The sequence below is a fragment of the Rana temporaria genome, chromosome 5 (genome assembly GCF_905171775.1).
Source record: "Rana temporaria chromosome 5, aRanTem1.1, whole genome shotgun sequence".
Classification (NCBI taxonomy): domain Eukaryota; kingdom Metazoa; phylum Chordata; class Amphibia; order Anura; family Ranidae; genus Rana; species Rana temporaria.
The window spans coordinates 135020548-135041904 of record NC_053493.1 but is presented as its reverse complement, the minus strand read 5'-3'; the positions used below and the strand labels follow the sequence as shown (position 1 = coordinate 135041904).

General features: G+C 42.8%; 1 protein-coding gene across 1 annotated transcript in view; it reads left to right on the top strand.

Annotated features, from left to right (window-relative positions):
- Nucleotides 1–21357, top strand: part of CNTNAP2 (contactin associated protein 2) — a 2128298-nt gene that overhangs the window by 1439363 nt on the left and 667578 nt on the right. The window contains exon 13 of the mRNA XM_040353157.1: nt 13953–14153. Coding sequence (XP_040209091.1) covers nt 13953–14153 — 201 coding nt within the window. The remainder of the gene's footprint in view (nt 1–13952; nt 14154–21357) is intronic.

Here is a 21357-nt window from a genome sequence, read left to right as displayed (position 1 = left end):
ACAAATACATCAAAGTGAACATCATTTAAAAATAAACCAAAACCATTGGCAAAATAAAACAAAACCCATGCAACAAACCACATTTGTGTTTAGCAACAGCATTTCTGCCAGCCTGCCCCTTCTGAGGGCAGCTGAGGACTGATCGATCCAAGCTTTTTATAACAGTGCTAGTAATGAAGCAATTGAAATCACATGACCAAATTGCAGTCTCTAGTTTGGGTGAGCTTGTAATTGGGCACACCTGCAATTAACCCAAACCACGCTCTATGAGCATCCAATGAGTGTTTTTCACCTTTTAAAAAGAAAGGATATTTTTTTTCTAAGTGTTTGAGCATGCTCAGTTCATCACACATGTAGGAACCAAGCTGCAATGGAATGAGAGCTTTTTTTTTTTGGTTTCCCCTGATCTGATGCTTTCCAGCCTGAAGGGGAGGTGTTAAAGACAGAAGTAAACACGCACATTTAATAATCTATTTGTGTGAAAAAAAAGGTTGCCAATTTTGTTTGGGAGCCACGTCGCACGACTGCGCAATTGTCAGTTAAAGCGACGCCGCGCCGAATCACAAAAACTTGCCCGGTCATTGACCAGAAATATGGTCCGGGCTCAAGTGGTTAAAAATTAACAAAACACAAAAGTGAGCCCAATTTTTGGGGATAATGTGAAAGATGATGTTACACTGAGTAAATAGATACCTTACATGTCACGCTTTACTATTGGAAACACTCCTGCAATGGGGCCAAAATGAATTCCGTGAATATCCCCATAGGTGACCTTTTTCTTTTTTTTCCAGGTTACCAGTTTATAGTTACAAAGAAGGTCTAGTGGTAAAAGTATTGCTCTCGCTCTAACGCACGCGTCAATACCTCACATGTGTGGTTTGAACGATGTTTATATATGTGGGCGGGACTTGCGTAAGTCCCGCCCACATATGTAAAAATTATTTTTACTTTTTGCTATAATAAATATCCCCAAAAATATATATTCAAAAAACTAAAAAAACCCTCAGTTTAGGCCGATACGTATTCTACATCTTTTTGGTTCCAAAAAATCGCAAATAGCGTTTAGTGTTTGGTTTTTGCAAAAGTTATAGCGTCTACAAATTTTTTTTTTTGTTGTTTTAACTAGTTATTGGGGCGATCAGCGATTTTTATCGGTACTGCGACATTATGGCGGACACATCGAACAGTTTTTTGGAACCATTGGCATTTTTCTAGCGATCAGTGCTGTAAAAAATGCATTGCTTACTCAAAAAATGCCACTGGCAGGGAAGGGGTTAACACTAGGTGCGAGGGAGGGGTTAAATATGTTCCCTGGGTGTGTTCTAACTGTAGGGGGGGGGGGACTGACATGTGTAAATGACAGATCGCTGTTCATGAAGGGGAACTCCAGACCCCCGGAAAAAAAATAAGGTGGGTTCCCTCCAGGTGCATACCAGGCTCTTAGGCTTGGTCTGGAACATAAGGGGTTAAACCCGCGCAAAAAAAATAGCGTGGGGTCCCCCCCAAGATCCAAACCAAGCCATTATCCCAGGCACGCAGTCTGGTCAGACAGGAATGGGGGTGGGGACGAGCGAGCGCCCCCCTCCCTCCTGAGCCATACCAGACCACATGCCCTCAACATGGGGGAGTGTGTGCTGTGGGGGAGGGGGGCACTGCCCCCCCAACCCAAAGCACTCTTGTCCCCATGTCGATAGGGACAAGAGCCTCTTCCCGACAACCCTGGCCGTTGGTTGTCGGGGTATGCGGGCGGAGGGCTTATCAGAATCTGAGAGACCCCTTTAATAAAGGGGTCCCCAGATTCCGGCCCCCCACCCTATGTGAATGAGTATGGGGGTACATTGTACCCCTACCCATTCACCTGGGGAAAAAAATGGAAAAAAATAATACACCACACATGAATAAATTAATTTATTAGTCAGCCGGGGGTCTTCTGCCGGGGCCCCCCACCACCACCCCATTAGGCCCCGGGCTTCGCCATCTTCTGCCGGAACCCCCTTCACCAGTGAGGCTCCTGCCTTTGGGGGAGGGTCCCGGGCTACTACGACGGTTTCTGCGGGGGGGGGGTGCACTGGCACCCCACCCCCGTCTTCAGCGACGTAATTCACCGGGACCCCCTTCACCAGGGAGGCTCCTGCCTTTGGGGGAGGGTCCCGGGCTTCCACGACGGTTTCTGCGGGGGGGGGGGTGCACTGGCACCCCACCCCCGTCTTCAGCGACGTAATTCACCGGGACCCCCTTCACCAGGGAGGCTCCTGCCTTTGGGGGAGGGTCCCGGGCTTCCACGACGGTTTCTGCGGGGGGGGGTGCACTGGCACCCCACCCCCGTCTTCAGCGACGTAATTCACCGGGACCCCCCTTCACCAGGGAGGCTCCTGCCTTTGGGGGAGGGTCCCGGGCTTCCACGACGGTTTCTGCGGGGGGGGGGTGCACTGGCACCCCACCCCCGTCTTCAGCGACGTAATTCACCGGGACCCCCTTCACCAGGGAGGCTCCTGCCTTTGGGGGAGGGTCCCGGGCTTGTACGGTGTCTTCCGCCGGAGGGCGCCACTCTCCGGGCTTCTGCGATGCCTTCCGCTTCTGCCTGTCTCCTCCGCGGAGCACAGGGCTTGTCTCCGCTGTCTTCTCCCTTCTCTTCCATTCGATGTTGACACGACGAGGTCCGGCGCTGGAATGCCGTCTGAGCAGTGGGCATGGACTTATATAGGGCAATGCCACCATGTGACCTCAACCCATGTGACATCACATTCCCATCATGCCCAGGGAATGTGATGTCACATGGGTTGAGGTCACATGGTGGCATTGCCCTATATAAGTCCATGCCCGCCGCTGACACGGCATGTCAGCGCGGAACCTCGTCGTGTCAACATCCAATGGAAGAGAAGGGAGAGGACAGCGCAGACAAGCCCTGTGCTCCCGGAGGAGACAGGCAGAAGAAGGAAGAGAGAAGAAAGAAGACGGAAGAAAGCCCTGGCTCCGCGGGGGAGCCAGGCAGAAGAGGGAGCAGAGAAAAGACCTGGGAGTTGGCGCACCCCCGGCAGAAGACCAGGAAGACCGGAACCCTGGCGGAAGGCACCGGAAAGACCGGGGGATAGGCGCCATCCCCCGGCAGAAGACCCCGAAGTCCGGATGCCCCTCCCTAATGAAAAAGAGCTTAAATGGGGTGGGGGCATCCGGCGGAAGGCTCCGGAGAGGACCGAGGGATGGCGCCCTCCCCCGGCAGAAATCACCGAAGCCCAGGGTCCCGGCAGAAGATCGGGAGAGAAGAAACCCCCCCTTCTAAGAGAGCTAAAGAAGAAAGGGGGGGCTCCGGAGCTGATTAATAAAATATTTTATTGTGTGTGGTGTTTTATTTTACTTTACATTTCCCCCATGTGAATGGGTAGAGGTACGATGTACCCCATACTCATTCACATAGGGTGGGGGTCCGGCATCTGGGGGCCCCCTTATTAAAGGGAGCTCGCAGATTCCGATTAGCCCCGCCCGCATACCCCGACAACCAATGGCAAGGGTTGTCGGGAAGAGGCTCTTGTCCCTATCGACATGGGGGCAAGAGTGCTGTGGGGTGGGGGGGCAGTGCCCCCCTCCCCCACAGCACACACTCCCCCATGTTGAGGGCATGCGGTCTGGTACGGCTCAGGAGGGGGGGGGGCGCTCGCTCGTCCCCGCCCCCATTCCTGTCCGGGCCAGACTGCATGCTTGGGATGAGGGCTTGGTTTGGATCTGGGGGGGACCCCCGCGCCGAATCGGCGCGGGTTTAACCCCTCACGTTCCGGACCAAGCCTAAGAGCCTAATGTAGCCCTGGAGGGGGACCCGCGCCGATTTCAAGTTTGAAATTTGGCGCGGAGTTCCCCTTCAGGGCTGAAAACAGCTCGGAGATTCCCGTGCGCCGCGTCACGCAGCGCATTCACGGGTACGCCGCTTGGTATTTACCAAGATTTTCACGGCGTACTGACAAGGCGCACGGGAATCCCTGACTTTTCTCTCTGCGCATGCCCAGTATGCAAATGAACCTCCCGAGGTTCAGGCGCACTGTGCAAGCGTACGGGGATCTGTTTTCAAAAAACACTTTCCCTTTCAATTCGGCCCGCCAAACACTTCAAAACACATGTCACTTCACTTCCCCTGCATCCCCCCACCTCCCCCCCTAATAAACTCCCGCCCAAACCCCCGCAATTTACAGTTTAATGTGCCGTGCGCCAGGTCTGTACTGGTGCACAATGCACCCTCTCCTGGGCGCACGGAGCACATTAGTAACTAGGGAAATACACTGCACTAGCAGCGTATTTCTTTAGTAAATGGCAAAACGGCTGCTACTCCTGCTTTTACTCCATGAGTCATGGAGTAAAGGCTTGGTAAATCAGCCCCCATGGTATATTTACAACATAAGTTGTATAGTTTATGGTAATTTGCATAGTGTTTATGAGATGCTGAGAACAAAAGAGCCCAGAAGAGAAAATATCAAATGATAACCTCACTTTGTGGGAGCAGGTGGAAGACTTCACAGTCAGTGACATTGCGCATCCCTTCCTGATGATCTATCCGTCACCATGCAGAGAATGACATTTGCTAACTCACAGGGGGACTCTTTACTACATACGGTAGCTACTGTCTGTTTTGGCACAGTTTTAAATCTACATAGCGAAAAACACACCACATTCAGTGAGCAAACTATGCCTGAATATTGTTGTAGTTCTCAGACAATATGAAAAACTTTTCTTTCCAGAATGTTTGGGTTCTAATAGAGTTAACACAATGCTCTGTATATGTTTAATTGATTGTATCAGACTTGAAATATCTGATTCAATAAAGCAGCATAATTATGTGGTGTAAAAGTCAACAGTTTATAACAACCAACTGCATTTAAATTTAATTAAGGAGGAACACTGAAAGATAAACTCTCATTGGTTGCTATGGCTTACATACTTTGCATATTGTTCTTTGCTTTATTGAAAAGTCCTTCAATCCAGAGGGTAGAATTGGGGGCATTAGTGGTAGATTACTTAGCAGCGCCAAGTTCCCTGAATACAAATTTTATCTACAATCACTGACCTTCATTTGAGGGTTCAACAGGGGGGCAGCAGCTTTTATTAAATAGTCCTAGAGCGGATATACCATTATATGATTAGTGGTAGGTTGACTAAAGCACATAAGCCCAAGGTAAGTATAGTAACAAATCCTAGCTGCAATCTCGAAACACCAAATAAGAGGATAGTATACGACCGGTCTAAACTTTGCAGCATGTTCACCAATGCCAGGAGCCTTGCGGACAAGATCGGTTAACTAGTGATACTGTTGTACAAGGAGGATTTGGGTTTCGTGGGAATTTCAAAGACCTGGTTCAAAAGCTCTCATGATTGATTGGCAACCATTTAAGGGTATACCCTTTATCACAGGGATATAGAGGATACAAAGGGGGGGGGGGGGTATGCCTATACTGTATATCAAGAATAATGTAAAAGTGAATGTGAGAGATGACATCACTAAGGGAGCTAGGGAGAAGGTGGAATGCTTATGGGTAGAGCTAAAAAGGGATGAAGCTAAGGGGTAAATAATACTAGGAATATGTTATAGGCCCCCTAACCTGAAGGGGGAGGGGGAGACGGATCTTATATCATAATTTAAATTAGCAGCAAGGATGAGAAGTGTTATCATAATGGGAAATTTTAGTTATTTAGACATAGACTGGAAGGAGGGAACCACACATTCATCTAAGGCTCGCCAGTTCCTTAATGTCTTGCAGGACAATTTAATGGTTCAGATGGTAGATGCACCAACTAGAAATAACTGGATCTACTGATTACCAACAATACAGACCTGATCACGGATGTATGCATACGGGGCAATTTAGGAAACAGCGATCACAGGTTAATTGGCTTTAGTACAAATCACAAAATAGGAACCATAAGGGGAATACATAGACACTACATTTCAAAAGAGCCAACTTCCCTAAACTATGAACCTTGCTAGAGGGAATAAATTGAGATAAAACAACATTGAGATGAACAAAGAACATGGAGGAGAGATGGGTTTGCTTTAAAGCATATTAAATAAGAGCATTGTCTAATGCATCCCATTGGGTAATACATTTAAAAAAGTGAACAAAAGTCCTTAATGGCTTAACTCCAATGTAAAAATGCATATAAAAGCAAAAGAGAATGCCTTCAAAAAAGACAAGGTTGAGGGATCATCATCAGTATTCAGACGTTATAAGGAATGCAACAAGAAATGTAAGGGTGCAATTAGGGCGACTAAGATAGAACACATAGCGGAAGAAAGAAAAAAAAATCCCAAGAAATTATTTAAAGTGGAGGTTCACCCTATAAAAAAATTATAACACTACATCCAGCACCGTGCTGCATATAAAATGACACTGACCTTTATTTTTTTCCCTCGTAGATATCGTTTAGCCGTGGAATTCACCGCGGCTTCTGGGTAGGGAATCCCGCGGGAGTGGGCATTCCTATTGACATGCCAATCAATTGGCATGCTAAACGATGGCGCACATAGTGCGTCACGACTTCCCGAAGGAAGCTCGGGTCGGCTCGGCTCTATTCGGCGCCTGCGCACCGGCGCCGAATAGAGTCGAGCCGACCCGAGCTTCTTTTGGGAAGTTGTGACGCGCTGTTTGCGCCGTCGTTTAGCATGCCAAATGATTGGCTTGTCAATAGGAATGCCCACTCCCGGGGGATTCCCTACCCGGAAGCCGCAGTGAATTCCACGGCTAAACGATATCTACGGGGAAAAAAAAATAAAGGTCAGTGTCATTTTATATGCAGCACGGTGCTGGATGTAGTGTTAGAAATTTTTTATAGGGTGAACCTTCACTTTAAGTATGTAAACAGTAAAAAAAGGAGGACAGACCATATTGGCCCCATAAAGAACGAAGAAGGTCATCTGATTACAAAGGACAGGGAGATGGCGAAGGTATTGAATTTATTCTTCTCCTCAGTCTTTACAAGGGAATCGGGTGGCTTCAGTAACCAAAACTGCAGTGTTTATCCTCATGACACATCACAGGAATCATCTCCATGGTTAACAGAGGACAGAATTTAAATTAGACTTGAGAATATTAACATTAATAAATTACCAGGACAAGGTGGCTTGCACCCGAGGTTACTTAGTGAACTCAGGCAAGTAATTTCTAGACCATTGTTCCTAATTTTTACTGACAGTCTACTGACTGGAATGGTACCAGCTGATTGGAGAAAGCCAATGTAGCACCAATATTTAAAAAGAGCCCAAAATACATCCCTGGGAATTACAGACCAGTTAGCCTAACATCAATAGTATGTAAGCTCTTGGAGGGGATGATAAGGGACAATATACATGATTTTAGTGAGTGAGTGAAAAACTTATATAGCGCTGCACATGCGAACTGAATCGCCTCTGGGTGCTAGTAATGAGAACGGTATCATTAGCAGTAATCAGCATGGATTCATGAAGAATCGTTCTTGCCAAACCAATCTATTAACCTTCTATGAGGAGGCGAGTTGCCATCTAGATAAAGGAAGGCCCGTAGACGTGGTGTATCTGGATTTTGAAAACCATTTGACACAGTTCCCCATAAAAGTGTACTGTACAAAATAAGGTCCGTTGGCATGGACCATAGGGTGAGTACATGGATTGAAAACTGTCTACAAGGGCGAGTTCAGAGGGTGGTGATAAATGGGAAGTATTTGAAATCATCAGGGGTGGGTAGTGGTGCCCCCCAGGGTTCTGTGCTGGGGCCAATTCTATTTATTTTGTTCATAAACAACCTGGAGGATAGGTTAAACAGTTAAATCTCTGTTTTTGCAGACTATACTAAGCTAAGCAGGGCAATAACTTCTCTGCAGGATGTGAAAACTTTGCAAAAAGATCTGAACAAATTAATGGGGTGGGCAACTACATGGCAAATTAGGTTTAATGTAGAAAAATGGAAAATAATGCATTTGGGTGGCAAAAATATGAATCCAATCTATACACTGGGGGGAGAACCTCTGGGGGAATCTAGGATGGAAAATGACCTGGGGGTCCTAGTAGATGATAGGCTCAGCAATGGAATGCAATGCCAAGCTGCTGCTAACAAAGCAAACAGAATATTGGCATGCATTAAAAAGGGTGTCAATTCCAGAGATAAAACAATAATTCTCTTGCTCTACAAGACTCTGGTCCGGCCACACCTAGAGTATGCTGTCCAGTTCTGGGCACCAGTCCTCAGGAAGGATGTACAGGAAATGGAGTGAGTACAAAGAAAGACAACAAAGCTAGTAAAAGGTCTGGAGGAAGTTAGTTATGAGTAGGGATGAGCCGAACACCCCCCTGTTCGGTTCGCACCAAAACTTGCGAACACACCAAATGTTCATGTGAACTTTAGAACCCCGTTAAAGTCTATGGGACTCGAACATTTGAAATCTAAAGTGCTAATTTTAAAAGCTAATATGCAAGTTATTGTCCTAAAAAGTGTTTGGGGACATGTATCAATGCAAAAAACGTTTTTTCGGGAGCAGTGAATTTAATAATGCTAAAAGTGAAACAATAAAAGTGAAATATTCCTTTAAATTTTGTATCTAGGGGGGGTCTAAGGTTAGCATGTGAAATATCGCATGTTTCCAGTACTTAGAACTGTCCCTGCACAAAGTGTAATTTCTGAAAGAAAAAAAAACATTTAAAACCGGACTTGTGGCTATAATGAATTGTCGGCTCCCGGCAATTCAGAAAGGATTCGTTCATAAAAACAAAAAAACGTAGGGGTCCCCCCAAATTCAATTACCAGGCCCCTCAGGTCTGGTATGGATATTAAGGGGAACCCTGCCGTCAATTTTAAAAAAAATATGTGGGGTTCCCCCCAAATATCCATTCCAGACGCTTCAGGTCTGGTGTGGATTTTAAGGGGAACTCCACCCCAACATTTTTTGAAAAATGGCGTGGAGTTCCCCCAAAAATCCACACCAGACCCCTTATCCGAGCACGTTAACCTGGCCGGCCGCAGAAAAGAGGGGGGGACAGAGTGTGGCTCCCCCTCTCCTGAACCGTACCAGGCCACATGCCCTCAACATGGGGAGGATGTCCCCATGTTGATGGGGACAAGGGCCTCATCCCCACAACCCTTGCCCAGTGGTTGTGGGGGTCTGCGGGTAGGGGGCTTATCAGGATCTGGAAGACCCCTTTAACAAAGGGGAACCCCAGATCCTGCCCCCTCCATCTGAATTGGTAATGGGGTACATTGTACCCCTACCATTTCACGAAGGAAGTGTAAATAGTTGTAAAAAACGCACACACACCGTAGAAAAAAGTCCTTTATTAATAAAAAAAATAAAAAAAATCCAGCGATGGTAATCCACTCAGTCCGGCGATGAGAAGATCTTCAAAGCGCAGCATTGCCGGCCTCCTTTCCGCCGGACACAGCCCGGCGAATGACGCTGCTGAAGCTGTGACATTTATTTTATAGGTGAGGCGGGGCCACCCGTTACGTGATCCCGCCCCCTCAATATCTATCTTTAAGTCTTAGGTTTCCTTTAAAACGCTCTGGAGCATTAGGAGCTTTTGTGCCATTCGTTACGGAAAGCAAAAAAAAAAGGTAGGTTCACTGGGGACGACATTGTGCTGAGCTATTTTTCCTCTCCCTCTTTTCCCTTTCCCTCTTGTACTACTCCTAGAGTTTTTGAGGGACATAACCCACCCCTGATAGCCTGCCCCATATCATCCTCTTCCTAAACACTTCCACAGGAAGCACCCCAAAAGAGACCTTTATCGTAGGACTTTATTATTAAATTAATATAAAAAAGTATATTGAACATTTTTTTCAACTTATAAATTGAAAAAGGTGACTTAAAACTGGTAAAAATTTCCCCTTTTAATAATAGCTTGTGATATAACGGTGCAGTTTATAAGCAAGCACATCACTTGTAACCAGCAAAATTAATGGATGCCTTCAGAAAACATGCACTGGTGTATCATTTTTAGTCCACCAGATACGCTCAATCTGTTATCACCCCAAAATATGAATTGTCAACAGATTCCTATTATATAAACTTTTAGTCTGCAAAAAGCACATTGTTACATGTATAAAAGTTCCCGTCTATGCAGTGTTTTGGAAAATTACAAACTGCAACCGTAAATAGCATAAAATTACACAAAATACTTGTCAAAATCGAGTTACTTGTCCAAAATAAAAATTGTGTAACAGAATACAAACAGACACTTTAGGAAAGACCATGTGCAGATTGGAATTAAGTACATAGGGCCAGATCCACAAAAGGATTACGCCGGCGTATCTATTGATATGTATCTACAAAACAAGATACGACGGAATGCGGGCTCGATCCGACTGGCGTTCGTCTTAGTACGCCGTCGGATCGTAGGTGCATTTTTCGGCCAGCCGCTAGGTGGCGTTTCCGTCGAATTCAGTGTCGAGTATGCAAATTAGGTAGTTACGGCGATCCGCGAACGTACGTCCGGCCGGCGCATTTGTTTACGTCGTTTCCGTAAGGCTTTTTTTGGCGTGTAGTTATCCCTGCTATATGATGCGTACTCAATGTTAAGCATGGCCGTCGTTCCCGCGTCAAATTTTGAATTTTTTACGTCGTTTGAGTAAGTCGTTCGCGAATAGGGATTTGCGTAGAATGACGTCATCGTCGTAAACATTGGCTTGTTCCGGTTTATTTTCGAGCATGCGCAATGGGAAACCCCCACGGCCGGCGCATGCGCCGTTAAAAAAAACGTAATTTACGTCGGGTTTACGTCGGGTCACGACGTATTTACATAAAACTCGCCCCCATCACATAGATTTGAATTGCACGCCCTTACGCCTGGAGAATTACGCTACGCTCCTGTAACTTTAGAGGCAAATGCTTTGTGAATACAGAATTTGCCTCTCAAAGTTGCGGCGACGTAGCGTTACTAGGATACGCTATGCCGGAAGAAAATACGATCCGTTACGTGAATCTGGCCCATAATCTGGGAAAAAAAAGTCGTTAGGACTATGCCAATGTTTTTTTAAAGTAAACTTGTACTGAGAGAAAGATAGGTGCTACAGTTGTTGACCTTCTCCTAAAAATGCTAGTTACCTGTCTGTCTCTGGACTCAATACTTTCTGAGTCATTAACACAGAACAAGCATACAGATTAGAATGTCAAAGTGACAAAAGATCCATATACAAAATCAAGGCCAATATTGAAGCTATTGGATCAACATAACAGCCAGCCTTTATATTATCACCGCTTTCCGTGTACTTTTAAAACAAAGAAAAAATAATAATTATTAAAAACAATTTTATGCATTTAAAAAATGGCTTTACATATACTAATAACTGCATAGGTTTTTAAGCCTGTATAACCACTTGACCTCCAGAAAGTTTTACCCACTTTATAGCCAGGGCATTTTTTGTTATTTAGTACCTTAACTGGCAATTGTACAGTCAACCTCATAGCAGGAGACTTATATAAACATAATAGAAACAATCCTAGTTTTCCCTTTCATATGACTTCATGGTTTACTATCCATTGATCTTATGCTCATCATACACAGCTTGAAGTTAGACTGATTCCTGCTGAATTGGCCAAAATCGAAGGCTACTTTCACACTGGGACGTTGCGCCGTCAGCGGTAAAGCTACGCTATTTTTATCAGCGCTTTACTGTTGTTTTTGCAGTGCTATTCAGCCGCGAGCAGGGCGCTTTAACCGGCAGCACTGCCCATTGATTTCAATAGGTAGGGGTGCTTTAGGAGCAGTGTATACACTGCTCCTACAGTGCCTTAACCACTTAAGACCCTGACCATTATGCAGGTAAAGGACCTGGCCAGTTTTTGCGATTCGACACTGCGTCGCTTTAACTGACAATTGTGAGGTCGTGCGATGTGGCTCCCAAACAAAATTGGCGTCCTTTTTTTACCACAAATAGAGCTTTCTTTTGGTGGTATTTGATCACCTCTGCGGTTTTTATTTTTTGTGCTATAAACAAAAATAGAGCGACAATTAAAAAAAAAAACAATATTTTTTACTTTTTGCTATAATAAATACCCACAAAAAAGATATAAAAAAACCATATTTTTTTCTCAGTTTAGGCCGATACGTAATCTTCTACATATTTTTGGTAAAAAAAATCATAGCAATAAGCGTTTAACGATTGGTTTGCACAAAATGTATAGTGTTTACAAAATAGGGGATAGTTTTATGGCATTTTTATTAATATTTTTTTTTTTACTACTAATGGCGGTGATCAGCGATTTTTTTCATGACTGCGGCATTATGGCGGACACATTGGACAATATTGACACATTTTTAGGACCATTGTCATTTTCACAGCAAAAAGTGCTATAAAAATGCATTGTTTACTGTGAAAATGTCAATTGCAGTTTAGGAATTAATTACTAGGGGGCGCTGTAGGGGTTATGTGTGACCTCATATGTGTTTCTAACTGTAGGGGGGCGGGGCTGGACGTGTGACGTCACTGATCGCTTTTCCCTATATCAGGGAACAGATGATCAGTGACATTACCACTGTGAAGAACGGGGAAGGTGTTTTTACACACACCTCTTCCCGGTCTTCAGCTCCTGTGACCAATCGCGGGACACCGGCGGCGATCGGGTCCGCGCACGCGACCCATGGCTGTACACTTAAAGGGGACGTACAGGTACGTGCCTGCGCCCAGCCGTTCAATTCTGCCAACCTAAATGTGCAGGAGGTGGTCCTTAAGTGGTTAAAGATGCTGTTGGCAGGACTTTTTTGAGCGTCCTGTCAGTGCACTGCTCCAGTGTGAAAGCCCTCTGTGGTCTCTTTCAGGGTGCTTTGCAGGTGCTATTTTTAGCTCTATAGTGTTTGCAAAGTGCCTCAGTGTGAAAGTAGCCTAACTGTGGGGAACACAGCTATTGAATTGAAAGCTGTTATGTTCCCCGCGCTTTGAACAACCAGGCGGCGGCTCCTCCGGCTCCTCTCCTCTCACCCAGCACAGGTAGGCTGCTATGGGGACACTGGCTGCTATGGGGACAGTGGCTACAATGGGGACACTGGCTGCAATGGGGACACTGGCTGCTATGGGGTCAGTGGCTGCTATGGGGACAGTGGCAGCAATGGGGACATTTTGCTGCATTGGGGACATTTTGCTGCACTGGGGACATTTTGCTGCACTGGGGACATGTGGCTGCACTGGGGACACGTAGCTGCATTGTGGACACGTGGCTGCACTGGGGACACATGCTGCATTGGTAGACTTGGGCAGGCTGCATTTTTGGGCATGGATAAAGTTGTTGTTAATATTTATTTTTATAACTTAATTCTGCATAAAACATTTAAGTGTCATTTCATGAGATAATTTATGAGGCCGTGTCTATGGGTGGGATTAGGGGTGGGACATGGTAGGAGTTGGGCAGGGCAATTGGTGGCGAGTACGCCTTGAGGCCTGGCTAGTAGCTCAGGACTTGAAATTTTGAGCCCTGATGTATGGCCAGCCTTAGACCCATTTCACACTGAGGCACTTTACAGGCGCTATAGGCCACTGCACATAGAAGGTAAGAAATCTTCACCTTTAGAACCATTTAGAACCACCTTTAGAACCACTTTAAAGAGAATGATTACTTTTGGGTGGGCCAGTTATTTGATACAATGACCAGTTTCTAATAACTCTCCATCGACAAGATTTAGCGCCAACCTTCTAACACATCTCACTTGGCACAGCCAATAGGAATCTATACAAAAGTATCCTGCTCTGCCTGTTGGATCCGTAATGTAAAAGTGATAAAAGAGTGTGACATAATCATAAATAACTTTACAGAAGGTGGCAGAGACACACATTGGAAAGGAAGCATTCCTTAATTGTGAGAAATACTGACTTTGGATGAACTTACACTGAACAATAAATCCGATCATGTACAGTACAAGAAAACCCAACAACTGTAGATATTTGTGATGAATTTATTATCATACTGGCAGAAAAATGGATTTGCTCTAAAGAAAGGTATTTTTTTCTCAACAGAGGATAAAGTTTGGACTACCTTGTACCATGATCTTCTACCACAAACATCAGTTGTTGGTGCAAGCAGAGAGAAGCGAGTAGTACTCCAGCTGAATTACAGCACAAGCATGGATCAAATCTCAACAATAATGAACAGTGCTGAGAAATGCGAACAATACATTTCATATTCCTGTAAGATGTCAAGGCTGCTGAATACTCCAGGTAGGACAAAAAGACTGTGCATCACCTTTTAGTATCATTTGTATTATGAGTTTATTGCCTACTTGCGTTCTTCTAATCAGTATACAATTCTGATGATTGGTCAGTGGCAGCATTCCAAGGTCAGGATTAAGAAATATACGCAAGAGTTTCTGAAATGTGATTGCATGAGCATTTTTGTATGACATCTGACATCAGAGTAAGTGCTATGACACCAGTTATTGGTTTGCAGTAGCAATTGTATGTTGTTCTATTGAACCGTGAAATAGAAATTACACACTTTACATTGCCAGGTTAATGAACTGAACTATTTTCATATCATAAGCTTCATAGCTTTGAATTCCTAAATGTTGATGATATAGCTTTTTTTAGAACCAAACTTCAACTGATTGTGCGAAGCTTCCTTCCAATGCCATCATTTTTTAATATGAGTAAGCATTGCTTATTTATTTATTTTTTTAAGGTGTGTTGATCAAGCTGCGTAGTATGATTTTTTTTCACATATCATATGTTTAGATAGCAACAGCAGAATGTTGCACCATGTTAGCCATCAATAAATGTAGAAGTTTGAATTCAGGGAGATACAATTTATTAGCTGAGTAAAAGATAGCACTCTTTAAAGGTGGGCTGCCCTCTAAAGCTTACAATACAATTTTTTTTAGTTAGGCTGACCATACATGGTCGAATTTCGAAAGAATTCTCTTTTGAAAATCAAAAAATGTTTGCGTTTTGTGATCCGATGGTGCCACCATTATTTTCGACCAACCAAACCTTCAATTTCACCTCACGTTGCTACAGAAAATTATTTTCTTGTCTGGGAATCTTCTTTTCTTTCTGGGGATTTTCTATTCTTGCACATGCGCATTTAATTTTTCGATTACATTTCTAGCACGATTCTCCCATCATTGATTAGAAAAATTAATTTCCAACATGTCCGATTATTAAAATTCAATGGCCGCACAAACATTGGCTGTTGCTGCAGCCAACTAATTGTGCGAAATACGAACAAAAATTCTTAGATAACATTTTTAAAAGAAAATTATTTTGAAATTCGACCCATGTAACCTTAGCCAATATATGAAATTACCACATATTTCTAAATGGGCAAGACTATAAATGGTATCACCCTAAATTCAAACTCCTACATTTGCTTTGAACATTATGCAGTTACATAGAGTAATATAGTTAATTTATATATATGGGATTGTGTGCTGCATACGTCCCCCTCCCTTTACAAATAACAGCCACATATTCTCTAAAGAAAAACACAACCAACTAATTTGGCAGAATGGTTTTAGAGTTTATAAAATTAACAATTTTTTAAATAAACTCTAATGTATACATTTTAAAATATAAATCATTTAAATTTTTAGTCATGAGAACTCAAGCCAAGATTTAACACAATAACACTGCCCCCCCCCCCCCCCATACAAAGGTGACATACCACACAGATTGCTTGCAATAGGTAGGGAGCTCTCAGGCCAATGGATCACAGGCTCTTTATATAATGAGCCCCAGCACCTTATTGGACACCTTTCCCTATGTTGAAACATTTAAAGGGGCAGTGCTCCCACAATAAGCATACATAAACCACTTCCGGACCACCCACCGTTGTTTTACATCGGAATTTGAAGAGGAATACCGTTGTAATGGCAGCAGCTAGCTACCATAACCCCAGTGTCCTCTTCTTCAGCGGGTGGTCCGCTTCAAGATAAAAGTGGTCTTTGCAGCGTATTTGCCACAAGATCACTTTTATCGGTGGCGGGAGCTCTCTGGTACCCTCTGCCGCTTACCGGAACCACTGGCAGTGGCGGAGGCGATCGGGTCCTGTCCCTGGCTTGACATGGAGATGAGTGAGGGGAAGATGGCCCCCACCCTTTTCAATATCATTGCAGGGCAGAAGCAACGTCAAAACGTCACTTCTGCCCATAATTCTTAAAGGGACATAAAACATTTTTTTTGCATTTTTGTGTAAATATGAGATCTGAGGTCTTTTTGACCCCAGATTTCATATTTAAGAGGTCCTGTCATGCTTTTTTTTTCTGTTGCCAAGGATGTTTACATTCCTTTAAATAGGCATAACAGTCACACCATTTTTTTTAAAGAACAGTGTAAAAAGTAAAAATAAAAGATAAAATAAATAAGAAAAAATAAAACATTTTTAAATGCGCCCCGTTCCGCCAAGGTCACGTGCAGAAGCAAACGCATACGTGAGTAGCGCCCGCACATGAAACTGTGTTCAAACCACAGATGTGAGGTATCGCCGAGATCATTAGAGTGAGATCAATATTTATAGTCCTAGACCTCCTCTGTAACTCAAAACATGCTACCTGTAGAATTTGTTAAACATTGCCTATGGAGATTTTTAAGGGTAATAGTTTGTTGCCATACCACGTGTGGGTACAACTTTGAAGCGCGACATGTTGGGTATCAATTAAAAAAAAAAACAGTAGTAAAACCAGTAGTAAATTTACACCTTCAATTAATATTCAGCTTAGTTTTCAGTGCTATGCTTTATATTTTTAGAGATGAAGGTATTTATTAATGTTTGCAGTACCTGGATTTTTTTTTTTTCATCCAGTTGTATTTCTGGATATTGTGTATCATGAACAGTTAAACCATCTCATGGATCAAGCCAAACAAATTAAAAAGACATTCATATTTACAAAAAAAAACTATAAAAGACACAAAAAGGATGAATAGATCAAAAGTTTCTTTCAAAGTTTTAATGAAATTTTGTAGAATATCTAGGCAAAGGAACCTGTAAATGCTAACATGGTGTTAGATAATGCCTTTCCAGTTACTCAGTACAAACGTCTTCAACCTTTGTCGGTGTTGTTAGTTATAATTCAAAGAAGCATGAAACTACCCTGAAGTGATTGAATAGGTTTTTGAAGGCACCAGGGGGTCCTGTCTAAGCAAAGCAGAAGATACCATTGATCCAGAAACAGACATGATTGCTGTTACAAGAGATGGAACCCTTGCTTCGTTGGAGTTTTGATTTTGCATTATGTTATAACATGCACACATGTTCAATTTTACACTGTCAGTTACCAACCTGAATATGCCCCATTATCAATACTGACATTGTTGTGCACGACTAGGTTAATAATCTAATTTGAACTGATTCCTTGATTTTATTAAATTTTTGCTTGGTCTATAAGAGGAATTTTGGATTAGAAGTTAATATTTAATTTTGCTTGTTATTTTATGCATTAGTTATTGTTTTTCACACAGATTTATAGATTAATAAATATCATGCCTAGTGGTTATCGGTATGTAATATACAACCCCCCCCCCCCTTTCTCCCCTTTGTCATAGTACAACCAAAAACTTATATTTATTTTATTGGGATTTTATGTGATAGACCAACACAAAGTGGCACATAACTGAGAAGTGGAAGGAAAATGATAAATGGTTTTCAATTTGTTTTTTACAAATAAATATGTGAAAAGTGTGGGGTGCATTTGTATTCAGCCCCCCTGAGTCAATACGTTGTATAACCTTCTTTCACTGCAATTACAGCTGCAAGTCTTTTTGGGGATGTCTCGACCAGATTTGCACATCTAGAGAGTGACATTTTTGCCCATTCTTCTTTGCAAAATAGCTTAAGCTCTGTCAGATTGGATGGTGAGCATCTGTGAACAGCAGTTTTCAAGTTTTGACACAGATTCTCAATTGGATTTAGGTCTGGACATTGACTGGGCCATTTTAACACATAAATTTGCTTTGATCTAAACCATTACATTGTAGCTCTGGCTGTATGTTTAGGTTTGTTGTCCTGCTGGAAGGTGAACCTCTGCCCCAGTCTCAAGTCTTTTGCAGACTCTAACAGGTTTTCTTCTAAGATTGTCCTGTATTTGGCTCCATCCATCTGGCTCCACCCATCAACTCTGAACAGCTTCCCTGTCCCTGCTGAAGAAAAGCATCCCCACAACATGATTCTGCCACCACAATGTTTCACAGTGGGGATGGTGTGTTCAGGGTAATGTGCAGGGTTAGTTTTCCGCCACACATAGCATTTTGCTTTTAGGCCAACTAGTTCAATTTCCGTCTCATCGGACCAGAGCATCTTCTTCCATATGTTTGTCCCCCCACGTGGCTTCTCGCAAACTGCAAATGGGACTTCTTATACCTTTCTTTCAACAATAGCTTTCTTCTTGCCACTCTTCCACAAAGGCCAGATTTGTGGCGTACACAACTAATAATTGTCCTGTATACAGATTTTTCCACCTGAGCTGTGGATCTCTGCTGCTCCTCTAGAGTTACCATGGGCCTCTTGGCTGCTTCTCTAATGCTCTCCTTGCCCGGCCTCTCAGTTTAGGTGGACGACCGTGTCTTGGTAGGTTTGCAGCTGTGCCATACTCTTTCCATTGTCCGATGATGGATTGAACAGATCTCCGTGAGATGTTCAAAGCGTGGGATAGTTTTTTATAACCTAACCCTGCTTTAAACTTCTCCACAACTTTATGCCTGACCTGTCTGGTGTGTTCCTTGGCCTTCATGATGCTGTTTGTTCAGTAAGGTTCTCTAACAAACCTCTGAGGGTGTCACAGAACAGCTGTATTTATACTGAGATTAAATTACATGCAGGTGGACTCTATTTATTAAATAGGTGAATACAAATGCATGCCACACTTTTCACATGTTTCAAATGTTGAAAACCATTTATCATTTTCCTTCCACTTCACAATTATGTACCACTTTGTGTTGGTCTATCTCATAAAATACATTTTTATTTAGTTGTAACATGACAAAATTTGAAACATTTCAATGGGTATGAATGCTTTTTCAAGGCACTGTATGTGCGGCAGCAAAGAAGGTAGGCTTTGACACCTATACTGTATGCATCCATGGGCAGCAGAGCTTTCTGTGTTGAGAGTGCTCTCACTGCATGTTCCCAGCTTAGTGGCTGAGCTACCAATGACAGATCTCAGTCTCTTGGGCATGTGATTGACTGGTCCTTTCCACTCTCTGGGTGTAAAGATCCTGCTAAATGGATGTCGAGAATAGAAGGGAAGGGGTTAAAAGCCACAGATATTCTAGCAGCGGGTGACATAGACATGTGTTTACTTAAATCTGTGTAAGTACTTCATCCTGTATCTGTTCACTTGTAAATAAGGTTGGCTATAAGTCATTACCATGAATATTTAACATAGCTCTATTCTTACATGTGCATAGCCAAACAGCCTTCTGTTTATGTACTGTATCTAACAACATAACAATCATACCTGCATTCCCTGCTAAAGAGATTTGCTGTGCTGTAAATTATTTGTTTGCGTTTTGTAGAAATCACATTTAAAAATGATACAGGGGAAAGATCTTCAACCAACTTGTCATTGTTCTAGTGCAAATAATGTATACTCATGCCATGGAAATAGTTTAAGAGCCCATTACCCCCAGTGTTTATAATCAGAGATGCCCATAGTTATGAATTATGGAATTCACTGTCCAATCAGAAAAAAAACAAAATGTCCAGGTACTAGGTGATGCATTTTTCCCTATTTACTAAACTATTCTGGAGCTTTGCCTTTTGCAAAATTCATGAATTTAAATGGGATTCTAATCATTTCACCTACTCATGCTGTTTATTACCTGTGAAATTGTTTTTGTATAAGCACTTTGGAATTCTGAGCTTGATTTCTCCTGTTTGAGATGGCAACAAAAGAGCACAGAATATCAATTGGTAAAGTCTTGTAGATGTAACGTAGACAGTGCATTTTAATGGTTGTTTTCTGGTTTTTCATTTCTGATTTAGCTTTAAAGCTGAAGTTTAATCTGTTTTGTTTAACAGTTTGCCTTCCCTGGTCAACCTTCCCCCTTCATGCATTTCTTAAATAAAATTCTTCTCTTTTCATGAAATACTTTTTTTTAGGCCCAGTGATGTCATCACTGTGTCTCTGCGATTCTCCAGGCAATGCAAGCAGGTCATAGCTAACAACACAGCTCCCTTCCTCAGTATTCATCTCAATAACTCTCATGCCGCGTACACACGATCATTTTTCGGCATGAAAAAAACTACGTTTTAAAAAAATGTCATTTAAAATGATCGTGTGTGGGCTTCACATAATTTTTCGACTCTGAAAAACGACCATAAAAACATTCGAACATGCTGCATTTTTTAACGACGTTTTAAACAATGTCGTTTTTCGGGTTGAAAAAAATGATCATGTGTGGGCTAAAACGACGTTAAAAACCCGCACATGCTCAGAAGCAAGTTATGAGATGGGAGCGCTCGTTCTGGTAAAACTACCATTCGTAATGGAGTAAGCACATTCATCACGCTGTAACAGACAGAAAAACGCGAATCGTCTTTTACTAACAGGAAATCAGCTAAAGCAGCCCAAAGGGTGGCGTCATCCGCATGGAACTTCCCCTTTATAGTGCCGTCGTACGTGTTGTACGTCACTGCGCTTTGCTAGAGCATTTTTTTTAAATGATCGTGTGTGGACAACGTTGTTTTAATGATAAAGTTGGAAAAAACAATGTTTTTTCTACATGCCGAAAAACAACGTTTTTTTTTATGCCGAAAAATGATTGTGTGTACGCGGCATCAGTCCCGAAGCAAGCAGTGAGATGGCTCCTAAAATAAGTTGTATAAATCAAATTGTCCTTGTGGGCATTTTGGAGAAGTGTGCATTCCTAGGCAATGCCCACTTGTAATGCTGAGCTTCCATGATTGAAAAAAAATAATGAAATCTAGTGAATAAAAGAGGTTGCTGGGGTCCAGCTGGAAAAAAGTTAGAAAGAGTTAGATGATGCTGGATGTCCTTCAGCCAGGAAATGAGATGGGCTCTATCTTATGTGTTGCATATTGTGAGTAGATTTTAAACCAGACGGCATTTGCATGCTTTCCTTTCTTCATGAATCAAATAAATTAGGGTTTTATTCTTATTTTTAGGGTAGTGGGTGAAGCATCAAATTCTTTTTTATTGCCTCTGTTCCAATCATACATTAAGTTTAGGCACCTTACTAATTTTGTAGAGCTACTTATTCCAAGCTGCAATACCGTCTCATCTTTTCAGTGTTAATGTTTCACTAAATCAAAAATCTTTGGAACGTCCAGTCATTATGACATTAGTCTTATTAATAATGGTAATAATTATCTGGTTGATTTTGCCATTCGCTGCTACCATCTGCTTCTCTGTGTCCCTGCTGCAGCATAATATCCTTTGGCTTAGCCGTTGCCACATCCACTGCTCATGCT